The 24,336-nt window shown below is 41.8% G+C and overlaps 2 protein-coding genes across 3 annotated transcripts in view; both read right to left on the bottom strand.

The window, feature by feature from the left end:
* LOC131291751 (myc box-dependent-interacting protein 1) overlaps nt 1-2,770 on the bottom strand; it is a 37,745-nt gene extending 34,975 nt beyond the window's left edge. For both annotated transcript variants that reach the window (XM_058320743.1, XM_058320744.1), the window contains exon 1: nt 2,546-2,770. In XM_058320743.1, coding sequence (XP_058176726.1) covers nt 2,546-2,614 — 69 coding nt within the window. In that variant the 5' untranslated portion in view covers nt 2,615-2,770. The remainder of the gene's footprint in view (nt 1-2,545) is intronic.
* A 4,930-nt stretch (nt 2,771-7,700) lies between these two features.
* On the bottom strand, nt 7,701-14,732 carry LOC131294295 (acidic leucine-rich nuclear phosphoprotein 32 family member A). Its single transcript, XM_058322345.1, has 6 exons — nt 14,473-14,732; nt 12,963-13,578; nt 9,609-9,985; nt 9,482-9,531; nt 7,958-8,395; nt 7,701-7,893 (listed from the first exon to the last, which is right to left on the bottom strand). The coding sequence occupies exons 2-6, from the start codon at nt 13,008-13,010 to the stop codon at nt 7,832-7,834; spliced, it is 975 nt and encodes a 324-aa protein (XP_058178328.1). The 5' UTR covers nt 13,011-13,578; nt 14,473-14,732; the 3' UTR covers nt 7,701-7,831.
* Nucleotides 14,733-24,336: the final 9,604 nt, after the last annotated feature.

The following is a 24,336-nucleotide window of genomic DNA, read 5'->3' on the forward strand; positions in this document are numbered from 1 at the left end:
CAGGAGTTCTTAGAGTTCGGGAGTTCCTACTGATCTAGAAGCTTTCTTGATACATATGAATTGTAGGGATTACATGTTTGAACCGTATTAGTGGCTTATAGAAAATCTCATGCATGGACCATTTAAGAAATAGTTCGTTTAAGTTAATATGCATGCTTTTTAAATTTAATGCTGAAGAATGCTGATTTGATTTATTTATCTCTAATCGAATCAGTTACAAAAGAGTTTGTTTTGCTCCCACGCCTATCAACGGACAATGTAGTCTAAAATGAAATTACTCCACCGTTTAAGTACAAACTCTACGGTAAACATGAATGCTATTTCCTCTTTATACGTACGTCTTCAGTAACAATGTATTCGATAAATTGAATAAAGTGATCGCGGCGACAATGTCTGGCCCTCCGGGTAACGAAGTGCCGCTTTTCTTCGGCAAGAATGTTTCCAACCGGTCTCCTGCAACATTCACACCCCATTATGTTCTACTAATAGAGAAAAAAAACCTCTGCCAGACTGAAGGGCATGGCAGTTGTGTGCGTGTTTGTAGATGTCGGTCGCTGGCGGCGGATGCATCTAAAACGAAGCGTGCGGACCTAGAGCGTCTTTGGGTCGCGTCTTTGGCCGACGATTCGGACCACGGACCAACGAAACTCTCGCTCTCGACGACGGCACACACTGAGGCTTTGGTACGACTTTCTTTTCGAACCTCTTCCGGGCCTTTCCTTCGGGCGATCCAAAGATGCGCATACTTTCCAAACGGCGCTCGTGTCGCACCCTGACGAAGGTGCAATGAACGTAAGGCGTTCGTTATCGCTTTCGGAAATTGAATCACCCCCAAAATGACTGGGGCATTTGCGGATGCATGGACCGCGCGGTTGTGCAACGTAACAGTGAGGCGGCTCTAATGCACACTTGCTGGAGGATGGTATTACCTCGTGGCCAGACTGGGTAGTCATAAATGTTCATCGTATCGGTGGGAATATGGCCGTAACCAATTTAGTTGATAAACTTTTATAGGAGTAGGTTAGCAGTTTTGCTAAAATTTTACCATTTTAAAATAAACCATCTGCTTACATTTGTTTGTCTGAAAATTATATCCCTTTTGTATTTGTTTCATGCAAAAGTTTAACAAATTGAATTTCCATCCAAAACAAAATGCAAAAAATGTTTCGTTTAATGTATTTCTATTTTTTCAACAAAAATGTTTCAAAATGAAGTCTTGGGATTTTTAATAGGCACTTTTTGTGTGCACACTTTGCAAAATGTCTTTTTTAAGTTGTTTATACTACAAATCAGATGAACAATAATGTTCAAGATAACAGCATAGCTTCTGGTGAAAATGGAAGGCGATCTGGCCACGGTGCCCTCATCAGGTTTATCAATTGTTTTACGAAGCTTAGGGGTACACTTAACGCTGGTAAACTGAACTTTACAATACTTTTACCGACTGGAGGAAATTCTTGACATTTTTTCGGCACGTGGTTTTTTTCTGATTCCTTACACAATAACCTTTCCAGGGCTGTCAAATTTATCTAAATATTGTGATGTTAAAGATGAGAATGTATTTATTCAAATCTACTGCAAGAACTTGTCAAGCGCTCTGCGATGTGCTCAAAACTGTAGTAAGGTCAATATGCTTCGAAAATTGAAAACTGCTTTGAAGAGTTGCCTAAGTGCTTGATTGAAAGCCATCTAAAGAGGAAAATCGGCGTCGGAAATCGGATTGTAACCGCGTTGAAATAAATATGATCAATTGCTCAAGGGCAAGAGTAAAGAAAATCTATTTACGAAGAATTATATTTGTTGTCGCACACTTTCACATCGAATATTTCAATAGAAATAAATGTGTCTGTTAAACTCTATAGTACAGCCACCTCTTTTTTGATTAACGATTGAAAGCGTTTAACATCGGCCAAAATGACATAACATGTAACTTACGAGGTACTTAATGCGATTGTCCACCCTTCCATGTCCATCGGGGTTGGGACAACCGACCGAGAAAAACCCCAGACGGACGGCATGGGACGGGAACAAAAATCGTATCACGTCAGAGGCCATCCGCGCAGCCGGAAAGGTGTAGCTGTTCTATTTTCGGACACGTTGATCGGTCAACCGGCTGAAGCGGCGACCAGACGACAAACCCGACACACCGCAACGGGGGCCTCTCGTCCGCAACAGTGTGGCACGCACGTTAAGTCCGGCCGCCGTGAGAGATCGAAAAAAAAAATAGGCGGAATAACAGAATCTCCCCAAAGAGTCCTTCGAAATTAGAGACTTCGAAGAAACTGAACCTACGGCGGCCCCGGCCGATTTTTTGGCTCAGGATTTGGCCGCGAGTTCAAACGGAGACACACAGCAGAGACGCACACAACCGCACCACCGGACCGAGCCGGGTTCCTTAATTTAGAAAAACCAAACCTAATATCGCTTGCCAACCCCTCGGGGTCCCCCGGGGGAGCCAAGTGTCGCCGGGTTTTGAAGCTTGGCTTTGGGCAGCTTGAACATTGATTTCAAGACTGGTCGTGCTGCTGGGTGGCGAACAACCTACCTTTTCCTTCGCTCGGCCAGCGTGCTTCTGGACGGATTTTGCCAGCAAAATTCCTTTATTTTCTGCCATCTCGAATGCTGTTTCGCGCGGCGACGGTGGAGATATTGCTGTTGGCGGGTTGGAGGCTGTTTCGAATGATGTTCGTTTTATGGGTACGGTGCACTGTGTTGTCCTTTTCGAGATAGCTGCGATTCGGCTTCCGCTAACGAGGTTCAACTGCGCCTTTCACACACATTCACACACGAGACACATACACACACCCGCTTCCTCTTCCGGTTACCGGATGTCGTTCGGTAAGCTTTGATTTAAATAAAGAAAATAAATTATCAAAACATGAATATCCACAAACGAGACCACTTCTTTAATTATCCTCCTATTGCTCCTCCCAGGTATCCTTTCTCACCCTTCCACAAAATCAAGTTTTAGTGGATAATCACGTTCGAAGGGCGAAAAAAGGAATCAAAGGCACACTGAGATTGCTCGATTATGATATTATTAATGAATTTCATTTTTTGTTAAAGGTTTTTTTTCCGATCAAAGCAATCAGAATGTTTCATCACAGTGGCACTCGCACGGTAGGAAAAACAGAATCACAAACGCACTTTCACGCTTTTCCGAATGAATTGGCTTAACTTGTTGCCATTTTCAACGGGATGCAGCCACGCACGCACATACGAACGATGTTGAATAAGTTTTCCCTTCCCCTCGTTGTCAAGTTCGTAGAATTCCAGATGCAGCTGTTTATTTTTGTTTTGCTATTTTTCTTAGACACGCTTTTCCATCTCGTGCGCGGTACCGCGCCACCTACACACACACACAAAACGGGATTCGTAGTGTTGTGCACTACAATGGAACCCGCGTTTTTCTTAGTTCATTCATCCTGCTGGTCCACTTGTGCACTTCTGTTTCTGCGATGATGGAGGGAAACTGTATCGAAGAAGGAAATTGCATCGAATCGCAACCCCGTATGACGACCACACAAGGGTTCACTTTTGCCAGGTTGACCCGTTTTTCGCTGCGTGTAGCATTTTTCTACGCAAAGGAATGTGGTTGCGACCAGACAATTTTTTTTACAATTCCTGCCTCGTCTGGGTGTTTGAAGAACGGTGCACCGAAATGTGCCAAAAGTGGAGCAAACGGAAGGCTAATAATAATTATTATCACGGTAATCGTAGACACCACCCGCACACCCCTCGATCGCATACGCACTTTGTCAGCACAGCGGGGAGGATTGAACGGAGAAGAAGTGGTAAAACCCGAGAGCCCTATGCAAAGTAAACAGAAAACGCACTAATCGAATCGATTGTTGTAACGGAAGGGCAGCAACATGTACGAGATATATGGCTTAGGGTGGAACGAAAAAAGAAAAGAAAACAACCACACGCACAAGCTGTGAACGAATTCTGTTGGCAATGGGAAAATCTTTCTGAACAAATCAAAAACACACAACACAAAAAAGCGACTAGTACGGCAAGCTTACACGATGGAACGCCACTGACGGATAGCACGAAACTGAACGACGCGGTCTCGCGGTGACTTCGCGGAGCTTAATTCCCATCGCTGAAACCGCAGCTACACACAGCGCAATTGGCTGTCATTTCAGTGTCATTCGCAAGGTTGAGTCATCTCTGCTTTTCACGTCTCTATATCTTGGTTTTGTCAAGTCTAAAAATGTACAAATTTTGACGGTTTGAAAAGGTAGAATTTACGATTAATTTAGTTCCAGTAGATAAGAGTGTTCGTTAAAAATGCAAATTACTAATTGTTTCCCCTTTTTGAGTGGAATGATATGGTTGGTAGCAAGCGACCTACCATAATGTATTTTGTGGTTCAATGAATTCAATGTTGCAGAATTGAATTAATTTTTTTTTTTTAACAATTACATGATTGGGTAAAATCCCAAATGAAGCCCCCCCGGCGCCGCATCGTCATCATTTTTTCCACGTTTTCGCCTGAAAGTTATGCAATAGGTGGCACATCAATTCAGTTTGAATATTTGAACCGTTGATGTTCCGTTACAAGCTGTAATGATTTGAACTAATCGGTTAAACTGAGCAAGATGGACATCATAAACCAATGAGTCGGAGTGAAAAAATGAGTATGAAACGGCGGCGCGCCCGCAGCGAGCGTAGCGAGCGGACTGCGCTAGGTCTACCGAAAAAGGGAGTTTGTTATAAATTTGTGAAATAAGGGGGGCCCGTGGGCCCCCTTCATACCGCATCCCTAGGTTGATGGCGTAGCCGAATTTTCATACACTCATGCAAGTTATGCATGAGGGATATTATGTTGTACATCCTTTCCAGTATAATAATCATCTTTAATTTAACGAGATTTCAATTCAAACGGTTCACACAACGGCATTTGTTTCACCAATTGCATACCTTTAAGGTACATCTGCTCACAAATGGTGTAGCCACGACAGCGATTTTGGTGGGGGGGCTTCATTTGGGATTTTACCCATGATTGTTTTGGTATTACCAATTCCAACCAGCATCGCGCAGGTGTGCATAGTGTGTGCCAGGCTTTAGAATCGCTGTCAAAAGCCATTGTAATATAACCAAGGTTACTACAGATTTTTCGTTTTCGAACTAAAATCGGTTGAACCCAAAGTTGTTCCTGAAAAGAACGGTCTGTTTAAAATTTAATTTTGTCAATGTAAGATTTTTCCGGGCTTCCTAATGTGGTTAACCGAGCAATTCAATTAAATCACACCTCTGACTACGAGTTGACCATTAAAAAATGAATGAATAAATGAATTGGCAATAATCGATTCGCAGTCCCGCCGGTGTTGTTCCTGTGAAGGTCGTTGCTTAATCTTCATGTTTATCCTGTTATCTCATTGTTAATACTTTTAATCCTGATCCAGCACATGTTTTCTTTCAACTCTACGGTCACGTTTTAGATTATTCCGAAGTAAAACACACATCGTTATGATAGAAAATTTCTGTTTTGTTTTCTGATGATTTATTTAAACAAATATACTTAGTAATTGTAAATTTTGTTCCATGTTTGCGCACTCCTTCCGTGGTTTTTCACACTTATCAAACCCGGAATACTTGAAAGTTTTCCCCCTCGCATCCACCCTCATATTCTGATTACTTTATTTTGTTTCCTTCACAGGACCTGTCGATTCATTTCCTTTGTTTGCATGTGCTTACAATTGTTGTTCGTTCATATGTTGCACGTCACCGTCAACATATATTGCCATGTGATTGCATAAAGGGCACGTTTGGTTTCGTCCCTCGACAGAAACAAGCTTAAAATTGCATCAAAATACCAACTCTTACCAAATATTTCAACTTTTGATTGTACCTCCGAAGCAAACTTCGATGGTTCGGCCTTCAGCCAACTGACTCAGTTGGGCCTGAAAGTGTGTTTCGGGTTTTTTAAAAATGTTGTTCAAAATGATTTCCTCAACAAATGCAACAGGAATACATGCTTTCAGTAACGGAAAACGTTGCTTCATAGCGTACAGACACCAAAACACATTTGGAATTAATGTTTGGCATTTTAAGGCAAAACGAGTAACGTTAACAGTTGAACGGAAAGACGAAAATGATATCAGTCAAACATCCACGTTATCAATCGTATGCAAAGAAGACAAACGTATGTTTGCGAGAAAAGCAATGAGTAGCATTAGATCGAACTCGTTTTTCCACATAGAAAGAGAAAATAGATTGTTTTAGGAAATTCTCCAAACATTTCCACATGTTATACCACACTAATCCTATATCCTTTGCTTTGATTCTTTGATGTTTTGATCTGGCTTAAAATCCTATAACTAAGTTGTATTTAAGAACAAAATGATTTATAGATTAATTCTTTTATAAAAAATTAATACGATATAGATGTTTCACACCGGCACCCACCCAACCCTTCGGGCAAAATATCCTGCAATTCTCAATACCTATTAGCCGGCTGCCACACGGAAGCTACTGTACAGCATTTCCACCGTCGGTAGGAAAATGAAAAAAGGCGCCCGCTGTTTGTCGTACGGATCAATCTGGGATAAAAATGACTTCAACACGTCGCACATCTTAATCTCTTCATTGCCTGCACGCCCATTTCCTCCTGCTGCCACTACACGAGAGAAAGAATCATGTTGACTTTCAACCTGGTATATGAATGATCTAGCAGGCTTTGCTTACTGACTTGAATACTAACGAAAACCATTGCCTGAGTAAATGATCGTATGCTTACAAGGAAAGATTTAAAATTAAAATCTTCAACAAATAAGTTGGTCACACTTAGCAAAATAATAATAATAATAAAAATCATTGCTTCGAAACATTAACAGTAACATTTCATTGGGATTTTTATCGGGTGCTGTAGGTTTAAATTAATGCGTTTCTTTTATTTTTTGTCCCGTTCTAAATATTCAACAAGTGCATTTTGCTCGCATGGGTTTAATGTGTGTGTTTAAGCTGTTCAAATTGGTATCCTGGACGAATAAAAAAAAACAAATAAAATTAAAGGACCAAAACGTGGAACTAAGGTACAAACATAGACAAGAGATTGAAGAAAACAATAAAACCAAAAGAATGGACAAAACTTTCTTCTCATATGATGTGTCTTACATAAACGGAAATAACACTACAACATAAGGGTATTTAACGAATAATCCAGTAGTTCCTTTGCGGCTCCCCCTCCCACCCCAAATATTCAATCATTTGTGTTCCTCACGCATGTGCGAATGATTAAATGACCATTCACTCACCCCTCCCGCCTCTTCCCAGTCTCCTTACATGCGATTACAAAATATTCACAAATTCGAGGATAGAGTAGTTCCGCTCCGCTTTTCCGGTTTTTCACTCTCTCTCGTCGGTATCAGCAAACTGGTGAATTGTCGCAACGTTTCTATGTCCTACTGTATGTTTAAAGTTTTGTATTTCTTTCCTTCCTTACTCTTCTCCTCCAAGCTAGTCGGTTCAAAACGGAATAGTATTCTTTTGCTCCGCAAAGAACCATTTAAATGTATTGTTTGTATGGATGTTGTATCAGATTTGTTTGTTTGATGGGTTTTTTTCAAAGATGATTACACTGTCCTGTTGTTGGTAAAGAATGTACTGCATGAGGGTTTGGTTCTAATTTTGCAAACGATTTTGTTTTGGGGTGGTTGCCAGGAAATCATCTTAATGAATACCTCTCCTCCTCTCTCCCTTTCTCTCTCTTTCTGTGTGAGGGCAGGCGAAGCCCCCGTCTGCCTGTCCCGTATGTGTTGGTTTTGTGGCCGTGTCTCCCTCCTTTGTACCTCTCGTCGTCTTGTCCTCTACGATGCGTGGCTGTTTAACCATCGCTATCAGTGCCTTCGAACTTTCTCTTCTTTCCTCTGGTTTCCGATTCAGTAGCTGAAAAAACATAGATGGACACCATTAATATCCTACATTTGCTTTCATGCACTAGCTTTCATACCTTTCGCTTCGGAGTCTTCCTCGTCAGCGGCGGCGGCACTGGCTGCAGCTTCCGTCTCTGTTGTGGTGGTTGTTGTTGTTGTTGCTGCTGCAGCTGTGGCGGCGGTTGTTCCTGCCTCCGCTTCCGCCGGGGCATCTGCTGCCTCGGCCGCCTCATCGCCGTCCTCTCCATCTTCGCCGTCCTCGTCTTCATCATCCTCTTCCAAGCCGCTACCGTCACTATCCGGTCCGTCCTCACCATCGTTCGCACCGGCACCACCGCCATCCTCTTCGCCATCGTCTTCCTCATCCTCCGTGTCAAACTCGTCGTCTACGTCGTTGTTGTAATCACTCTCCACGCTCTTCCAGTCCTCCTGATCTTCCTCGAGGTTCTCATTGTACAGATACGCCAGTGAGACGTCATCCGATTCCTCGCACGAATCTTCCTCCTCCTCCGTGCCTGAGTCCGTATAGCGCGAAAGTGGGAAAGGAAGCAGAAAATATTTTAAATAGTACATCAATAGTTTAAAATAGGTGCCTGGCGACAATGGTTCGATATATTCTCTGCCCTCACTATTGTTGATGAACAAGCAAACAAACACACACGCACACCTGGAAAATTATCAATCACGGAACCTACTTCTGAAACACAGGATTATTATTGATCAGCAAGGCTGTTATCACTTTCAATGTTCATTATCGGATGTTCTTGAGGATCCTCTCCTCCCTCTTCGGGACCTTCACTGTCTTCCATACTATTTGCCTCCTCTAGCAATATCCCTTCCTCTAGAAGCGGCTGCTCTTGCCGATAATATAGCTGATTAATGAGAGCCAAGAGGGATGCAAATGAAAGAAGAAGTGACAGAAAAGAAACCGTGCTTCTTTCGTCCTGTTGCAGCTGCTGCCTCTGCTGGTCAAGGAGCGAATTTTCAGCCGCCTGTTTGCGTTGAATCTCCTCGTACAACTGATCGAGATCATCGTTATCGCCGGCCCGTTGTTGACCACCAACGGATGCAGAGGCAAGCATCGGTTCCTCTTCGGTAAGCTCGCGCTGGCCAAGGTTGGCATCAGTATCGGTGGTTCCATTACCACCCCCTGCCGCCAGCAGGGCAGCCTCTTGCGATCGTTTCTGTCGCACACGTGACTCGAATTGTTCCAGTTCGTCGAGATCAATTTCGATACCATTGATGGAGAACTGTGAGGGATGATGGTGCGGGTTGCGATCATCTGCAAACAGGGTGGGTTCGTGGCAGTTCGTTCTTTACAACATCCAGGTTTATTTCTAATATGGTGTGTGCCGTTTTGAGGCTTGCTTGCAATGGAAGATACCGACAAGGGGAAAGCGGTGGTAATGTGTAGGAACAGCTTAAAACAAACTCATTTGCAACGAGCATAAGGTACTTCATTGTTCTTTTAAAACGTTAAACAGATCGTATGACTGGTGGTCACATATTTACAAATATTTTAACTTGTTCGATACGTTAGAGAGCGTAGGAAATTGCGAACCTATCCGGGGCAATGAGGAAAAGCAACGTTTGATACCTACCAACACATTCATCGTCATCGGAAGGTGCTTCTGCGAAATCTTTATCAAACCTGTAACGAATGATACGAAATTAGTTAAACAATACACAACGAATAGAACTATTTATTGATAATGCAACCATGCTTACCCATCCAGATATGCCAGTGATGGTATCAGTTGGAAAATTTTGTCACGATAGTTCTCGATCAGTGTGACCTGATTGTTGAACAAGTCGAGCACTTCAAGATTCTGCAGATGCTTCAATGGCTGCAGTTCATCGAAATCTTTGATGCGATTTCCGGACAAATTCAGATGCGTCAGCTTCGGACTGCCTGTCAGGTTGGTCAGGCCATTGGATATTCTGTTGTCCGATAGTTCGAGCTTACGGAGGTTCGATAGCTTAGGGAAATTTTTCAGCGATACCAGCCCAACGTTGATAAGGCTGAGTGTTTCCAGTGCGGTTAAACTGTCCGTCAATCCTTCGATGTATGTACTCCGACAGTTGTCAAGGATGAGCTCTGTGATCTGGAAAGGAACACAATTTAGAAAAAGAAACATTTTAGCATCAGTTTGGAAAGTAGTTAAAACGAAAATTCGTTAAAGAAAGGTTTGTAAATCAACTGTACTACATTTTTTAAACAACTTTTAGTTTGAATTATCATAATGTACAAAGAAGAGATCATATGCTCGATCACAAAACATGATGGATATTTCTTATTCGATTTTATGCTTTGTTCCAAAACATGAATGAAAAGCTGAAACGATCTTACTAGGCTGATGCAAACCAAACATTTTTTAAATTTTAGTAATTACCGTTCTACTTCAACTTCTTCATAAAAACGAAGGTAGTTTCAAGCAAAAAAAGATCTAAAATTACATATTTCCATTTGCATGCATAAACCGTAACCGCCTGCCAACAATTATGAGCACGACATTGAAAATCATGTGCGCCAACTGACACGGCTAAGTGTGAGTGATTTGTTGTTGAAAAAACAAACCTATACACCTTCGTGCTGACCGGTACTGAAACTCGCACGCACACAGATTTACAAACGTGTGGTAGTATTTTTGTAGGTGTAGGTGCGACGGCCGTTTGTGTTAGTTACTATTGCAATGATCGATTTTCAACAAGTCCGTTAACTCGGATTAATGTTCAAGTTCCGTTCCAACGGATTAAAATTATAAATGTTAGTTGTTTAACTTCCGTTTCCAATAAAGTTCAGAGAGCTCCAGTTAATAAACTTTATAATATCTATAGTAAACTTCCAGTTTTTTTTCCATTACGAAAGTGACAAATTCGTAACAATAACGAAGTAAAATGAGGACCGCGAGTTTAAAGACGAATTAATAAAGATATAAACTAAGTACAGCATAAAGAGTTGCAGCAAATGAAAAACAAGGGCTAAGGATTTCAATTGTTTATCAATCAAATCTGAATTTTGATAAACTAATCAAACAAAGTGCAATAGAAAACACATCTAGCTTTGAGAAAAGCAAGCAATCCTTCATCCATAGAAAACTCGCCGAGTATATGTGAGCTACTCACTTGTACGCACACATCGATAAATGTTTTTTTTTTATAAATATGAAATCATACCACTCACGACTGAGAGGGACGAATGAATGTGTGCGCAAAGTACACGCCAGTCGCAACCAGGCGTTCACATGAGCAGGCTGTAGGTCCCCGAACAATTATGCAGGTGAAAATGTCCCAAACGCCAGTGCATTTCCGGCTGTGTGGCTTTTCCGTGAGGTCTAGAGGATCGACAAACGGTTCTTCGCCCGAATGCAATGGAGGTGCTACTATCCTGGTGCGAGTCCGTCTGGTTTAGTGATGCAAAAATGACAGTGCAAAACGCCACCGACCGAAGACCCCCGTAACGAGGTGAAAATCAAAGATGGCGGCATGGTTGAAAATTTTACAAAACCCTTCTCTCCGACCCTCTGCCGTGTTGCCCCTGCCCTAAGAGGACCACAAAAGATACTCTCACCAACACACACAAGCGCGCTCACACACACACACACGCGTGCTCGCACACATACACTCTCGCTGTTGGATCGTTGTGTGCGTCGACGGTATTGGTGTCGATGGTGAGGATGAGTTTGTGTATGAATCGAAACTTGTGTGCTATTGATGAGTCAACAGTCGGTGTGTGCGTGTGTTTGGAACGGTACGTCCGAGAGCGCGTTTGCTTTCGGAAAGTGCGTAGAATTTTCTTTGCCCAATAATTTTCGTTTTCGATCAAACGCCTTGCATGATATTGCTTATTTTAATTGATGGAATCTTGAATCTCTTCAATTTCAGTGCCTCCTGCGGTTGAAAAATTGAATCAAACAATGATCAACAGAGCACATGAAAACACACCATATGAGCGAATCGTTATCACGTACGCCAGTAGAGGTAAACCGCCGTGTTGGGCGTATGCGTGTGTGTACGCGAGCGTTTATGTTGCTTCGAAGACTGTGCTTCTTGAGCATACACACGAACAAAACAACTACACTGGCTCCCGCGCTTTCCCTTGACATTTCCTTCCACAAACTGCTCACAGAAAAGGCGCGCGGTACCCTTCCAATAGTATGAGTTTGCATGCATACAATTGATGGCAAAAAAAACTACTCGTTTGGTGGTCGCCCGTCGATCAAAGAGTTACTATTACGAAACGTCGTAATAGCGTGAAAATGGTACAAAATGACGCTTTCACGATCAGAATGAAGTTTTCACGGCAAACCATTCATCAAACGCAGCTTCCTCTGTTACGGCATTCGAAATTATGCAGCACACGGTTGGAAACCGGAAAAATTATATCAACGCTTACACCGAAAGAGCACGCGAGAGAGAAAAAGATATAGTGGGAGAGAGTTGTTCTTCGGAGGTGCAAGGATATAAGGGGCACAGTTTTTTTTTATTCTTTCTAATAACCACCTCGTTGAAGCAATATGGCGGAAGCCGGAAAGCGAAAATCATATCGATATTTACTAAAAGCTATCTTTCTTTTAGATCATGCGAAGATACTACGGCTTTGTTTGTAGTAAAATGTGGACACGGATGCGCACGGCTAGGAAATCAGCATTCCTTGAAAAGATGATAACAATCTTGTTGCATGCCACCGGGAACGGATCAAAGTAGACTGCTAAACATATTGCGATCGGGTTTCGATACCATTTTAATGTGGTCGCTTTGACTCACGAAACATCGGATGGAATATATCCAACGAACATGCAATACCCAAAACGACCTTCACAGTAGGATGAAACAGTTCATAAACAAACGAACCATCATGTTTCATGTTTTGCAATGACCTTTATAGATAAAGGTTGAGTTCCACGAGGGAAATGTACTTCAAAATTGAACAAACATCACCTACAGAAAACAACTGGTGGAAGGAAATGCTACAGTAGATTTTGCAAACCGAACGGAAGGTTAGGTAAAGGTTAGGAGCCATCTTCAGTAGGCCAATTCGTAAACAAAGGTGCACTAAAGAGAAAAAAACTACAATCTTACCTGATCATCCGAGCGGCCTCGTTTTTCCAACAGGATGCGTTTCTCCATTGTTTGTGAAGTGTTGGTTGTACGTTTGTAGAAACAAAAAACACCCTTTTTCCGTCGAACAGAACACACTTCCGCGTTCAAACACCGACCGGTAAGAAACCCGCGATTCGCACAGGACACCTCTCTTCGCTTCTAAAGTCTTGCGTCGGACTCGCGACCACGTTCCCGCTTGGAAAACGATTCCGATGTTTGTTGTTTTCCTTGCACCACCCGACCAGACTGGGTGCGATTGTTTCTGGATGCACTGAGATTGTTTTTCTGCTTGCCGTTAATGATGTTAAGCGCTTTCGCTAGAAAATCTTATCGGTATTCCGCCGTCACTACACTATGCACTCTCGCACTCTGCAGTTGGTCTGCTTTTGGCGCCTTCTCGCTCTCGTCGGCTGGTCAGCACTATGCTGCAAGAAGAGGCGCAGACGGGAGTGACATATACGTCTGTCTCTCTACAACACACCTTGGAGCATGGCATACACGCACGCACACGAGACCATGTAACGTGTCACACACATCTACAGCAGGCTACCCGCGGCTCTGAGGGACGGACCAGTCGCGTGTCGGATTTTTCGTGCTAATGGGAAGAAAAAAAAAGAACTATTTTCTAAAAATTGTCTCGATTATTATTACAATTAATGTCATTTTCCGTGCAATTGTGGCAGAAAAACATCTCGTAAAAATCGGTTTTGTTACCTATCACCTCGCGAGGACCTTAAAAAAAAACAAAACGGCTCATCAACGCCAACTAGAGCGATCCCGCCGATACAGTTGCCACCCCCTACCCACACCGCGAAGATCACACACACCCACTCTCCACTTGCGCCCTTACCTTCCGGCCCGTAGGCGATAGGATTCCTTTTTGGGGTTAGGATAGTCTCGCACTTGAGTTTTATTTTGTTACCATCTCCTCCGCTTCGATCGGCAAATAGCATGGAAACGGATGGTGTGGCTGCTTGTATGTGTCTGTGTGTGTTATGTTATGGGGATCTGCTTTATGCGTGCGGAGGAAAAAAAAAACGCGTCCCAATGATGGTCGGTTATCGGAAATGCACTCGTAGTAGAGGGGCACCTTTTTAGCAAACGAGAACGCGATAAAAAAAATTGAAAAATGAAAAAAAAAACACCGAACCCTTGCATCCCCGTGTGCATCGATTGCACCCCGCGCGGAAGAGATGAACACCGCACCGATTGCAGCCCGGGGGCTCGAAATGGAGGAAAATAAATCAAAACAGGCTGCGTGTGGTGGGCTCTAGGTTACGCAGCGTCTACTGTGTTGCCTATTTCGGACAACTTTGCGCTGGGATATGGTTGCCTTTTTTCGTGCCCTATCTGATGATTAGCGATTGGTGGTGGTTGGTTCGCGAACGCACTCTGTCGTGAACGTGTTTTCCTTGGCCACCATGCACACGGTTGTACGAACGAACGTACGCACGCACGCACGATTGCTGCCGTACCTACGTGTACTTACACTTCCGTCCAACGAATTTTGACCGGTTGCACTGGATGGGGACACACGGGAGAAAAAGACCGTTTGTTGTACCAACTATTCACCTGCTACGAAGTTCGAGTCACCTTTGGCAAAACGCACCTCTCTGTTTTCAAGAAACACTTCCAACGAATCACTTTTATTTGACGCGTCTTCTCTGCACGCCTTCAACTCGCGTGTGTTGTTCGTCGCTTGTGTGACTGAAAACGTTTGATTAATTTTTTCGATCACCTAAACTTGTACCTTCACTGCTGCTGCTGCTTCATCTGCTTCTCGAATAGTAGTATTTCATGAACGAATGCTTCTGGCACTACTACGACTGTTACCGTTCCGATGGGAACATGTTGTCTCGCTTGAACACCGCGCGGTGCAGCGGCTGTTGGACATAGTCCCGTCTCGCTTCGTCCACGGTGAAGATACGAGCGGTAACGTGTATTTCCACACCACCAAACGATTAACGAACACATGTTGCCCGGTGTATGACACGACGCGTCCGTACACACAGTGTATTGCAATGAAATAGCGCAAAATAGCTGTAAACGTACGCGTTCCTGCATTGCACTGGTGGTGGTGAGCTGCAGAAGCGGTGAGTGGTTTAAATGCGCGCGGAAGATGAGCTCCATCTTGCATACAAGTCGTTGAGGGTTTTCGTAACGATATCGCAGTGCAAAATGTTTGATAAATAGCGGAATACTACAAATTTAAAACATTTATTTGCATTAAGTGATCTGTTTGTGAACGACTTACACAGTACGAACGATATTAATCACATATATTATCAATTCGTCCTCAGGTTTTTGAGGTTACAACCATCGTCACAATAAACAAGGTATATAGAACAACTTGCAGCGCATGGACAGTGGTGGAAATAAGTACAATATATTGTAATATGTAATATGTAATATATTATAATATGCCGATTTTGGCGTCTAGATACTATTAATAAGTGCAAAAGCTCCGTGCTGACCTTAATCAACTGAATAAGAGCAATTCGCATAGGTACTAGTGATGTGCGCTCTGAGTGAGAATGAGTGAGTGATTCGAATCTAAATATTGAATGAACTATTTAAATCCTAACAGACAGTTTTTGTGACTCACTTTGATTTGAATCCTTAACTGGGATTCGAATCCCAAAAGAATGAACGAGTTGGTAAAAGAGTCGCTAGTCGCCATAGAGAATCGAATCCCAAGTTGTGATTCGAATCCCAAGTTGTGATTCGAATCCCAAGTTGTGATTTGAATCCCAGTTTGGGATCACTACATGGGCGACTAGCGACTCTTTTACCAACTCGTTCATTCTTTTGAGTTTCGAATCCCATATAGTGATTCCCAAACTGGGATTCGAATCACAACTTGGGATTCGAAACACAACTTGGGATTCGAATCACAACTTGGGATTCGAATCTCTATGGCGACTAGTGACTCTTTTACCCACTCGTTCATTCTTTTGGGATTCGAATCCCAGCTAAGGTTTCCAATCACCTCGAAGGTTAATAAACCATTTTACACGTTTTAAATCACAAAAGAGTGACTTAAATATTCGAATCATCGTTATGATTATTCACTCTGATTCAAATCTCTAGAAAGAGTTGTTATTCTCATCACTTATAGGTACCCACTTGCTATACGACATTTCGAAAGCATTTTGTATGGCGCTGCAACGAACCAAATATTTAATTCAATACATACTTTGTTCAATACATCATTTAATAAGACGTTACATTAAATAAAGTGTTTACCATATTCTCTTCACCTTCGAAAAATATTTCAATAAAGATTTATTATGAAATTTCCCAAATCCATTTCGGGTTTTAGATCACAAACAGATTTCTTAGAACTTTTAAAAAATAAATACAAATGATTTGAAAGAATCCAGCAATCTTTCCATGTTCCATGCACATTGCAAACTAAAAGAATCTCTTTGTAAAATGTTATAATGAGATGTTGTATCATTTTCGGTGGCTTACCTCATTTTTGTATTATTTAATCTGAAACCATGGTTGTCGTGTAACTCAAGCAAGGAATTAAAACACTAATTATAATGTTGGAAGCTGAATAACAATTTTTGGAATACTATATATTTAACCATAAAAACATCTGTCTCATTGTTTTTCTTAATAATTTTATACAAAACATTACAATGAAATTTTACATCGTTCGCATTTCTTTTTGTGTTCATTCAAGGTTTTAGCTGACTTAGTTTGCTCCGTATTCTCGAGGCTAAGAGGATGCTTCTATTCGTTTACGGTGCTACTCAACACACACCCGAAAGATACTACAAAACGGGTGCCTTAATTTATTTCGATTCTGCAGCTTTTGCGGATCTGCTATCGAGTGACTAATTGTTCTCTGCTTCGGCAAATCAAACAGCACTTTCCCGTCTCAGTATTATTCTGCATTCTTTTCTAAGGTTGCTACCAACGCCTGGTAAGGATAAGACAACTTTTTAAGTTTTATTTTCAAAGTTCCTCTTACATCCTTGTTCAATTATTCTTCGCGTCTCCCTTCGGGAAGCATACACTATCCTATCCCCTGTCTTCTGGTTGGTAGTTTCATAAAATGCGCTGTTCGGCAAGATTCTCGTCGGTAGATTCGTTCCATTTTGCTACAAAGATGTGATTTGAAGATTGTGTTCTGTTAATTACTAGATCTAGAAAACGGAGAGCAGACTAAAACCCAGATTCTAGTGTATGCAATTGGCTTCCTTTGTTTTGCTTTTTGGTTCCCTCGCGACCATTTAGATTGTGCGACGGAACAGGTATCCGTCATGTTTTGCTATGCATTTTTATTGTTTCATTGTTGAGTTCTCTTTGGGTTTTGTTTATTGAGCATTCAAGGTGCCTAGATTGAGCTTGTCGACTTATGTTTCAGCGTGGTACATTAAGTTCTATTTGAATATTTGAACCAATTTGCGTAATAGCCTAACGCTTCCGAACCGGTTTCCTCGCTAACCATTTTCACTGCTTTACCTTTCTCCTATTGAATTGAGTTCAGAAATGTCACTGACCGTGTTTTTATACTTTCTGTGTTCATACAAAATATTACCTGAAAATTTTTAGAATAAAACGGTTCTAAAAACTCGATTATTACGCGTCATAATAGCTTCATTCAGCGAAATTTGCTGCCTCGGCATGTTCGGCGTATTCCGCTAGAAAATTGATTCAATTTAAACACTTCTTTGCTGTCCGTTTCCACCGTTCCTCTTTTGGCACAATCTGAATGTGACGCTGCTGATCGAGTTCCGATTTTATTATTCTGAAATATTCACTATTGGCTTTGTGTAAGAGTGACAAAAAGAATTTTGTCGTAGTGTTTTGCAATCTGTATGTTTTATTTTCGAAAGTTAAAAGTCCACTTCGCGCCCGATGTGCACCAAATATTGCTGTTGTAACTCTTCGTAGCCTCTTTTCCTCTATATATTGTTTGCTAATCTTATTTTGCTGATGTTATATTGAACATGTTTCATAGTTTGGTTTAGTTGATTGTTTTTCTTTTAAGTCACAGTAGTGTACAGAGTTTGTGTTGTAGTGTGAGCGGCTTTCGAAACTATTGACAGCATAAATTCGTGTATTCCTTAGGACGTTCCTAACTCCTAATATGTTTGATTTTGCGCGTTCGATTTTTGATATCGTTCTTGAAATTGTGAGATTGCATTGCACTCGATTGTTTCAGCTTTCTGTATGCCCTGCGCGTCTTGTGCCCGTACAGAATACAAATGCTGGAGTTACGGAAAATGATAAAACACACTTGACAATAATTACGGCTTCGAGGCAAGGGTCCGTTTCTATGGCGCCACCATACACCCCTCGTGTTGATTGACCGTTGGAAGTTTCTCAGTAGTGTGTGTTTTCCCTGTTCGTTTGATCGCTAGATTTTTGTTTGTTTGCTTGTTTGTCTGTTTGTTTGTTTGTTTAGTTAATACTCATTATTCAACTGTTTTTTTTTAACATCTCACTTTCGTTTCTATTTTCTCTCCTTTTCTCCCAGATTAACTACGCAACTTTTGACATTTAGTGTGAGTTTGTGTCTAGTTTTCTTAACTAACAATTTGTTTATTTTTACGTTTAGCTTCATTCGCATACATTCACTGTTGCAAACCGGGTTAAATGTCCACTGCCACGAATTACATATCCATTAACGAGTCCTACATTATTTTTACAGTACTGTGCACTAATCCATAGCATCGTTTAGCTTATCAGTTTTTCCGGCGTTTTTTGTCTCTTTTATTTGTTTTGCTTTCGGTTTAGTTTATTGTGGGTGATTATTTTTACCAATTTTCTATTCGTCTCTGTCCGTGTTAGCTCTTCGTGTTAGTATGTTTGTTTTGATGGAGCTGTTTTTAGTGTTTAGTAAGACAAATTCTTACACGTTCATAATTGTTTGATGTAAGTGAGTACAGTAATGCAACTAAGAAATGTTCCGTTTTCTTGCCCATCGCCACTGTGCGTCCTACCGCCTTGTTTTGATTCTTTCAAAGGTATGGTTTGAATCAAACTTTTTGAGCCCTACAGCTGAGTGCGGAAATCATATGATCTGGTTCTCGTAACCACTCGCTATTGGATTAGGTTTGTCACACGTGGTTTTTCTATAGCGATATTTTACTCTCCCTCTTCGCTACACTCCGACGAGTGCGCAGTCCTACGACGTTATGCACTTTTCTTTCTTTCAATTTCCTATTACAATTTTAACTTACATTTGAGCTCGTTTCAACTAGTTTCAGTAAGGGTACCGGTATTCTCTTTCAGTCGGGTTCAAACGCCCCAGTTGATTGGTATGTCTGATTGTGTGTCAGTGTAAACGTGTGTCTGTTTTGAAGTGTTAGTTGCGTTGATTTGATTTTAAGTATGTTTGCTTTTTTTATTTTATCAATTCGTTACAAAAGGGTTTTCTTAGTTACTTCGACTTTTCTTATCGTTAGGTTAAATGGTATTATGCTCGCGTATGTAAAAAAAAATATTTTTCTGCTTTTAGTTGTATGCTTTAGTTTGTAGTTTTTGTTATTGAGCGTTTGTTACATGCTTTTATGCTGTGTTCTGCCTCGAAGTTACATAAAGTGTCTTACTATCTGCTGTCCGTGTGTGGAGCTGAATGTCAAACTTTATTTCTACTAATTACCCATACGACAGAGAAGGTTCAAACGCTCGGCCACGGTAATGTCTTTTTCTAGTGCCCCATTTTTCCTTCCCCATGCTTCGACATTCCCTGGTTCTAACCTATTAGCGGGTGCTACAAATAAACTGTGCGCGTTGGAAGATGTTGTTCAATTGAAATCCATACTAATAAAATCTGTACCGTACAAATGCGTCGCTGGTATCAGCTAACTCAGAGCTCTTCCACTACTTCTGTGCTTCCAGAAATTACGCAACTGTTGGAAACCTGGCGACACGAAGGCGTAAGGGAAAGAAGGCAAGGAAAGCAAGTGAAACCGTTTCAATTGAACTCGTGTATTATTTTGTACAACTTTTGATTTCATCCTGCACTGCTGCCCAGCCCGCAACACTCCCTCGCCAAGTTTGCTAGTTTAAGGCCAAGAAAGAAGCTTTATTAGGCTTTGTTTGTTTTGTTCGCTTTCCTACATTCGCTCGGGAGTACTCCTGCGCCTTCCCAAAGTCGCTTACCGTCTTGACAGTTGGATTGTTTTTTTTGTTTTCAGAGCCGCAGGACACTTTTGGTCTAAGAAGAAGAAGAAGAATATGAACAATACGGCAAACAACAAAAGCCGTAGAGGCTAGGAGGTCGCCGGTGTTTCCGCCGAATCGGGCTTGCACCGTTTTGCTAACCGCGAGCCCCACCTGGCCGGAAGCTCATGTCACAGGAAATTGATTTTTGTACACCGGGTCTGCGTGGTGGAGCTTGGTGAACTGCCCGCGGACAGTTTGTTTTGTCACTTTCGTGGACATGTTCGCTAATAGCTCCGCGGATGATCTGGCTACTGCCGGGAACTTTATTTTTGCGGTAGGTTTGCGGAGGTTAGGAAAGCAAATGCAGCACGCAGTTGGGAATGATGCCACATATTTATGCTACAAGTCCACAGGCAGACCATCAGACGGTTGTTTGTGATGGTGTTTATTGGAACCCAGGAAGAAGCTGCCCATGAAGGATGGACTGGTTTTATTTTTCATATCGTCCTTAATACTCCCGATGAAAATTGAGCATGCCTGAAATACTAAATAATCCAACATAATTCTAAAAGTGAAACCGTTTAAGGTCCAATATGGATTTAGTAGAAAAACAACGTAGTATACTTTTAATTAGATCAAGTAACGGAAAACGAAATAACAGTTAGATGATAACGGAAAAAAAGTGAACTAATTTAGCTTGCACCATCTCTTCAAGTAAAACAATGAAGGGACAAATAGAATTGATTAGTTTCTCTTAGATATCGGTTCTGCATTGGTTCTGGCTGTGTGAAAAGATCATAGACACATCATTACATGTGTGCTACAGTAGATAGGTATTCATATATTCTTATTTCAGAAAATTGGCTCGACGGCACAGTTCCGTTCTACCTCTTATTTTTTCTTCCTACGGACATCTTAGTTCCGAGAGACATGGATTCGAATTCTGTGTACGTGCAAGAAAAGATTCAATAAAGTAATGGACAGATCTACCGCGTCATAGAGAGAAAGTTGACTAATTCGAGGCATTTTTATTTCCTGGAAAATGTTTCCAGGGTGAAACTTTCTCCAACAAATGGTAAAGTTTGCGTGTGCGAGAAAGGAGATTGCGTTCGGCAACAGGTGTTACGGATAACTTCGTAGTGTGTGAATTCGATGAACATAGGTGTTGAAAGACTAAAGCACATTGATGTAAAAATAATTCCTAACGAAACACAAATCTCTGAAACAGGAAGTATAAAGCGAGATAGAAGAAAGAGAAGGATAAAAATCATCGATAATTTATACATAACACGAGAATTATATGCAGTTAAGTACTTACGAGAAAGAAAAAGGATAATCGAGAAAAAGAGGAGCATTATGGAAATTATGCGATAACCATGTGGCGGGATTTATGTTACGCCATGCCGACGTTACGCTAAGCATCAAACGTACGTCCTGTCAGTCCCGTGTTCGCGTTTTTTCTTTTTGCGTTGACTCAGATTGCGTCCTCGGTCAGGGATGGTGGTGGATTGGTTCGTGCGCCAATGTGTAGAAGATTTTCCAGATTTTTCTCATCATTTCTAGCTTTGCGAGATCCTCCTCTACGTTCACTCAGCGGCGGCGGGTGATAATTGGCGATTTCCAATTCAAATTAGCACCCAGCGCAACGGCCTAGGCTCTGTCCACGGCCTCTGTCTCTCGCACGGAGTTCGAAGTTGGAGCGTCGGACAAAGGATAACAATTTCTGGTCGATACTGGATAGACGACACGATAGGACACGCAGATATTGTCACGAGATATTGTCAAGCTTTGGGCAAAGCGATTCGGGCTGGCCATAAATTATTTGACCTCCCCCCGGTCGACCGAAAAATAAAGATTTAGCTTCATAAATATGCAACGGGTTTTCCCTTTCGGCGTCACAGCTCGAGCATGATCCGACGGGGGCTTTGGGCCGTTCCTGCCACTGACCTTCGAGACGAGAGCATGTACCGGGCACGGTCGCCGCTTTCCTGTTGCCAAAAAATATACATAATCACTATGGCACCGAGCTAACGCACACTTAGTCACATGCATGGGGGTCCTGCGGGTGGTGAAAATTTATCCTTTCCACTTTCCAGCAGTTCCGAGGTGACATTCCGGAACAAATGAAAGGACTTCTTCACAAGCGGGAGGAGGCATTCGTTCGAAAGGAGACAGATCGCAAGTAATGAAGTCATCGTTATTATGCTTCAGGTCTGGCATCTGACTGCACGCACATCGGGAAGCCCGTTTGGGGGCAGCACGCCGGGAAAAGTTTTCCAGTCCTCCAGGACGTCCCTGACATCAGCGACAACTGAGCGTCCCGTCGGGAGTAATGATGGATACACGTTCTTACGCCTTGTTTTTTGTCTTCTCATCCACACACCAGCATCATTATTCACCCGTTGGCGGCGAGAAAACTAGCGTAAAGTATCATTCACATTCCGACCTGACACCGTTCAGCTTTTTTTTTGTTGATGAACTTTGCGCAAAAGTTTCCGCCACAAATCGAAACGTCAAACCGCAGACCGTTCGTTGGGCGTTTTCTCTTCCAGTGAGACCAACTTTCTCGAGCTTGCCATAAGGGGTAATTACCATTTCCAAGGTTTGAGAAAGATCTTGAGGAGGCGAAAAATGAAATGTTAAATTATGAAAGTCATAAAGCTACTTGAATCACTTTAACGTTTTAATTCCGCTTCAAATATGAATCTTTTAACCAGTTTAAGAGAATTGCACATGTTTGAAAGAATGTTTCTTCTCATTAAAAAGGGTGTGCTCTCAGTTGTTATATTTAAACTAGGCCACTGGTATGGTTTTATACAATCACGCTACCACATTATATATATAGCTCGTTTTTAATAATCCATATTGTACGGGTTTAGCAGAAAAAATCGGACTTGAGATTTTTGATTTTATCAGATGCATATTTATTTTGATAGATAAACAAACTAAATTTTGTAAACCCGAAAAGGAGACTTTCAATTAGAAAAAAAATTAAATTCATTTGAATTTCTTAAGAAAGAATTATTTCTTTATTAGTTATTCTTAGAATAACATAAACACTTGCCGAGAAAATTGCGACAAAGCACTGACACTACCCGCTAAGTCTTAGCTAAAGGGCAGGTATTTTACTCGAGTGGGAAGAATTGACAAGATAAACATGGTAGCAGTGCGGATTTAAATGGTACTGTAGGATACCAATCAGCAATCTTTTACTGCAATGAAATAAAATCTGATCCTATATTTTAGTAATTTCGTGTACCGGCAATGAGCAATAATTTCATTCTGTCTATTGCTAAGAAATAATTGTTTGATTATTTTTTAAAATTATTCTTCTTTCCTTTCAAAGTTGTTTTCTTTTATTCTTAAACTACAGAATCGAGGTTTCGTAGTAACCGTTAATGGCTTTCATCAACAAGAAAACCAAACTTGTGTTACAATTATTTGTCCAGTCAACCAGTTATTAAAATTGGTTTCATCAACAAGAGAGACCTACCCCATGCAACGTTGAAATAAGTATTGCAATATGAGCAATGTTACTCAACTTTGCAAGAAATAGAAATGTCTTTCACTTCAAACATGCGTTGCACACATGCAACATGCACCAAAATAAAGGAGATTAAAACATAGAAGGATGAGGAACCAAACAGTTTAATCACATATTAAACTAAGATTTGACTCTACTGAAAACATTTCTACTTTAGTGTTAGTTGTTTTACCGTCAACCAGTCGGCACCGGACTACGGAGCTATTTGTTACTGTTTCACCTTGACCCATTGCGAACTGCGAACGCAATAATAAGCAGCATCATCAATCACGGTGTCCGAAAGATGCTCGAAAGAACAAAAAAGAAGACGTGCAAGAAAGCGAAGAAGCCACCAGAACGCGTATCCCGGTAGTTGGGGTGGAGGACGCACGCAGCAGCACGGTTTCCGGATAGCCGGAACTAGGCACGTCTACGATCGTTTCCGTTCACGGGACGTTCCGCCAAAGCCGCCCCCGGGATGGCAAGTTAATTTTCACTTACATCACGCCCAGCACGGCCCAGGGCCCGGTCCGAGCTCGAGGAATCGTGATCAATTTGCAAGTTTATGCCTTCTGCCAGTCCAGCGCCATCCGCACGGCATCATCATCGCCATCGTCATCGCTCCGGCGTCCGGCTGTTGAAAGTTGATGAAGCGGGCGATGATGTGCAAACGCCGGAAAAATGGGTAGGGTAGGGTCGGGC

This window comes from Anopheles ziemanni, chromosome 2, assembly GCF_943734765.1.
Source record: "Anopheles ziemanni chromosome 2, idAnoZiCoDA_A2_x.2, whole genome shotgun sequence".
Lineage (NCBI taxonomy): Eukaryota > Metazoa > Arthropoda > Insecta > Diptera > Culicidae > Anopheles > Anopheles ziemanni.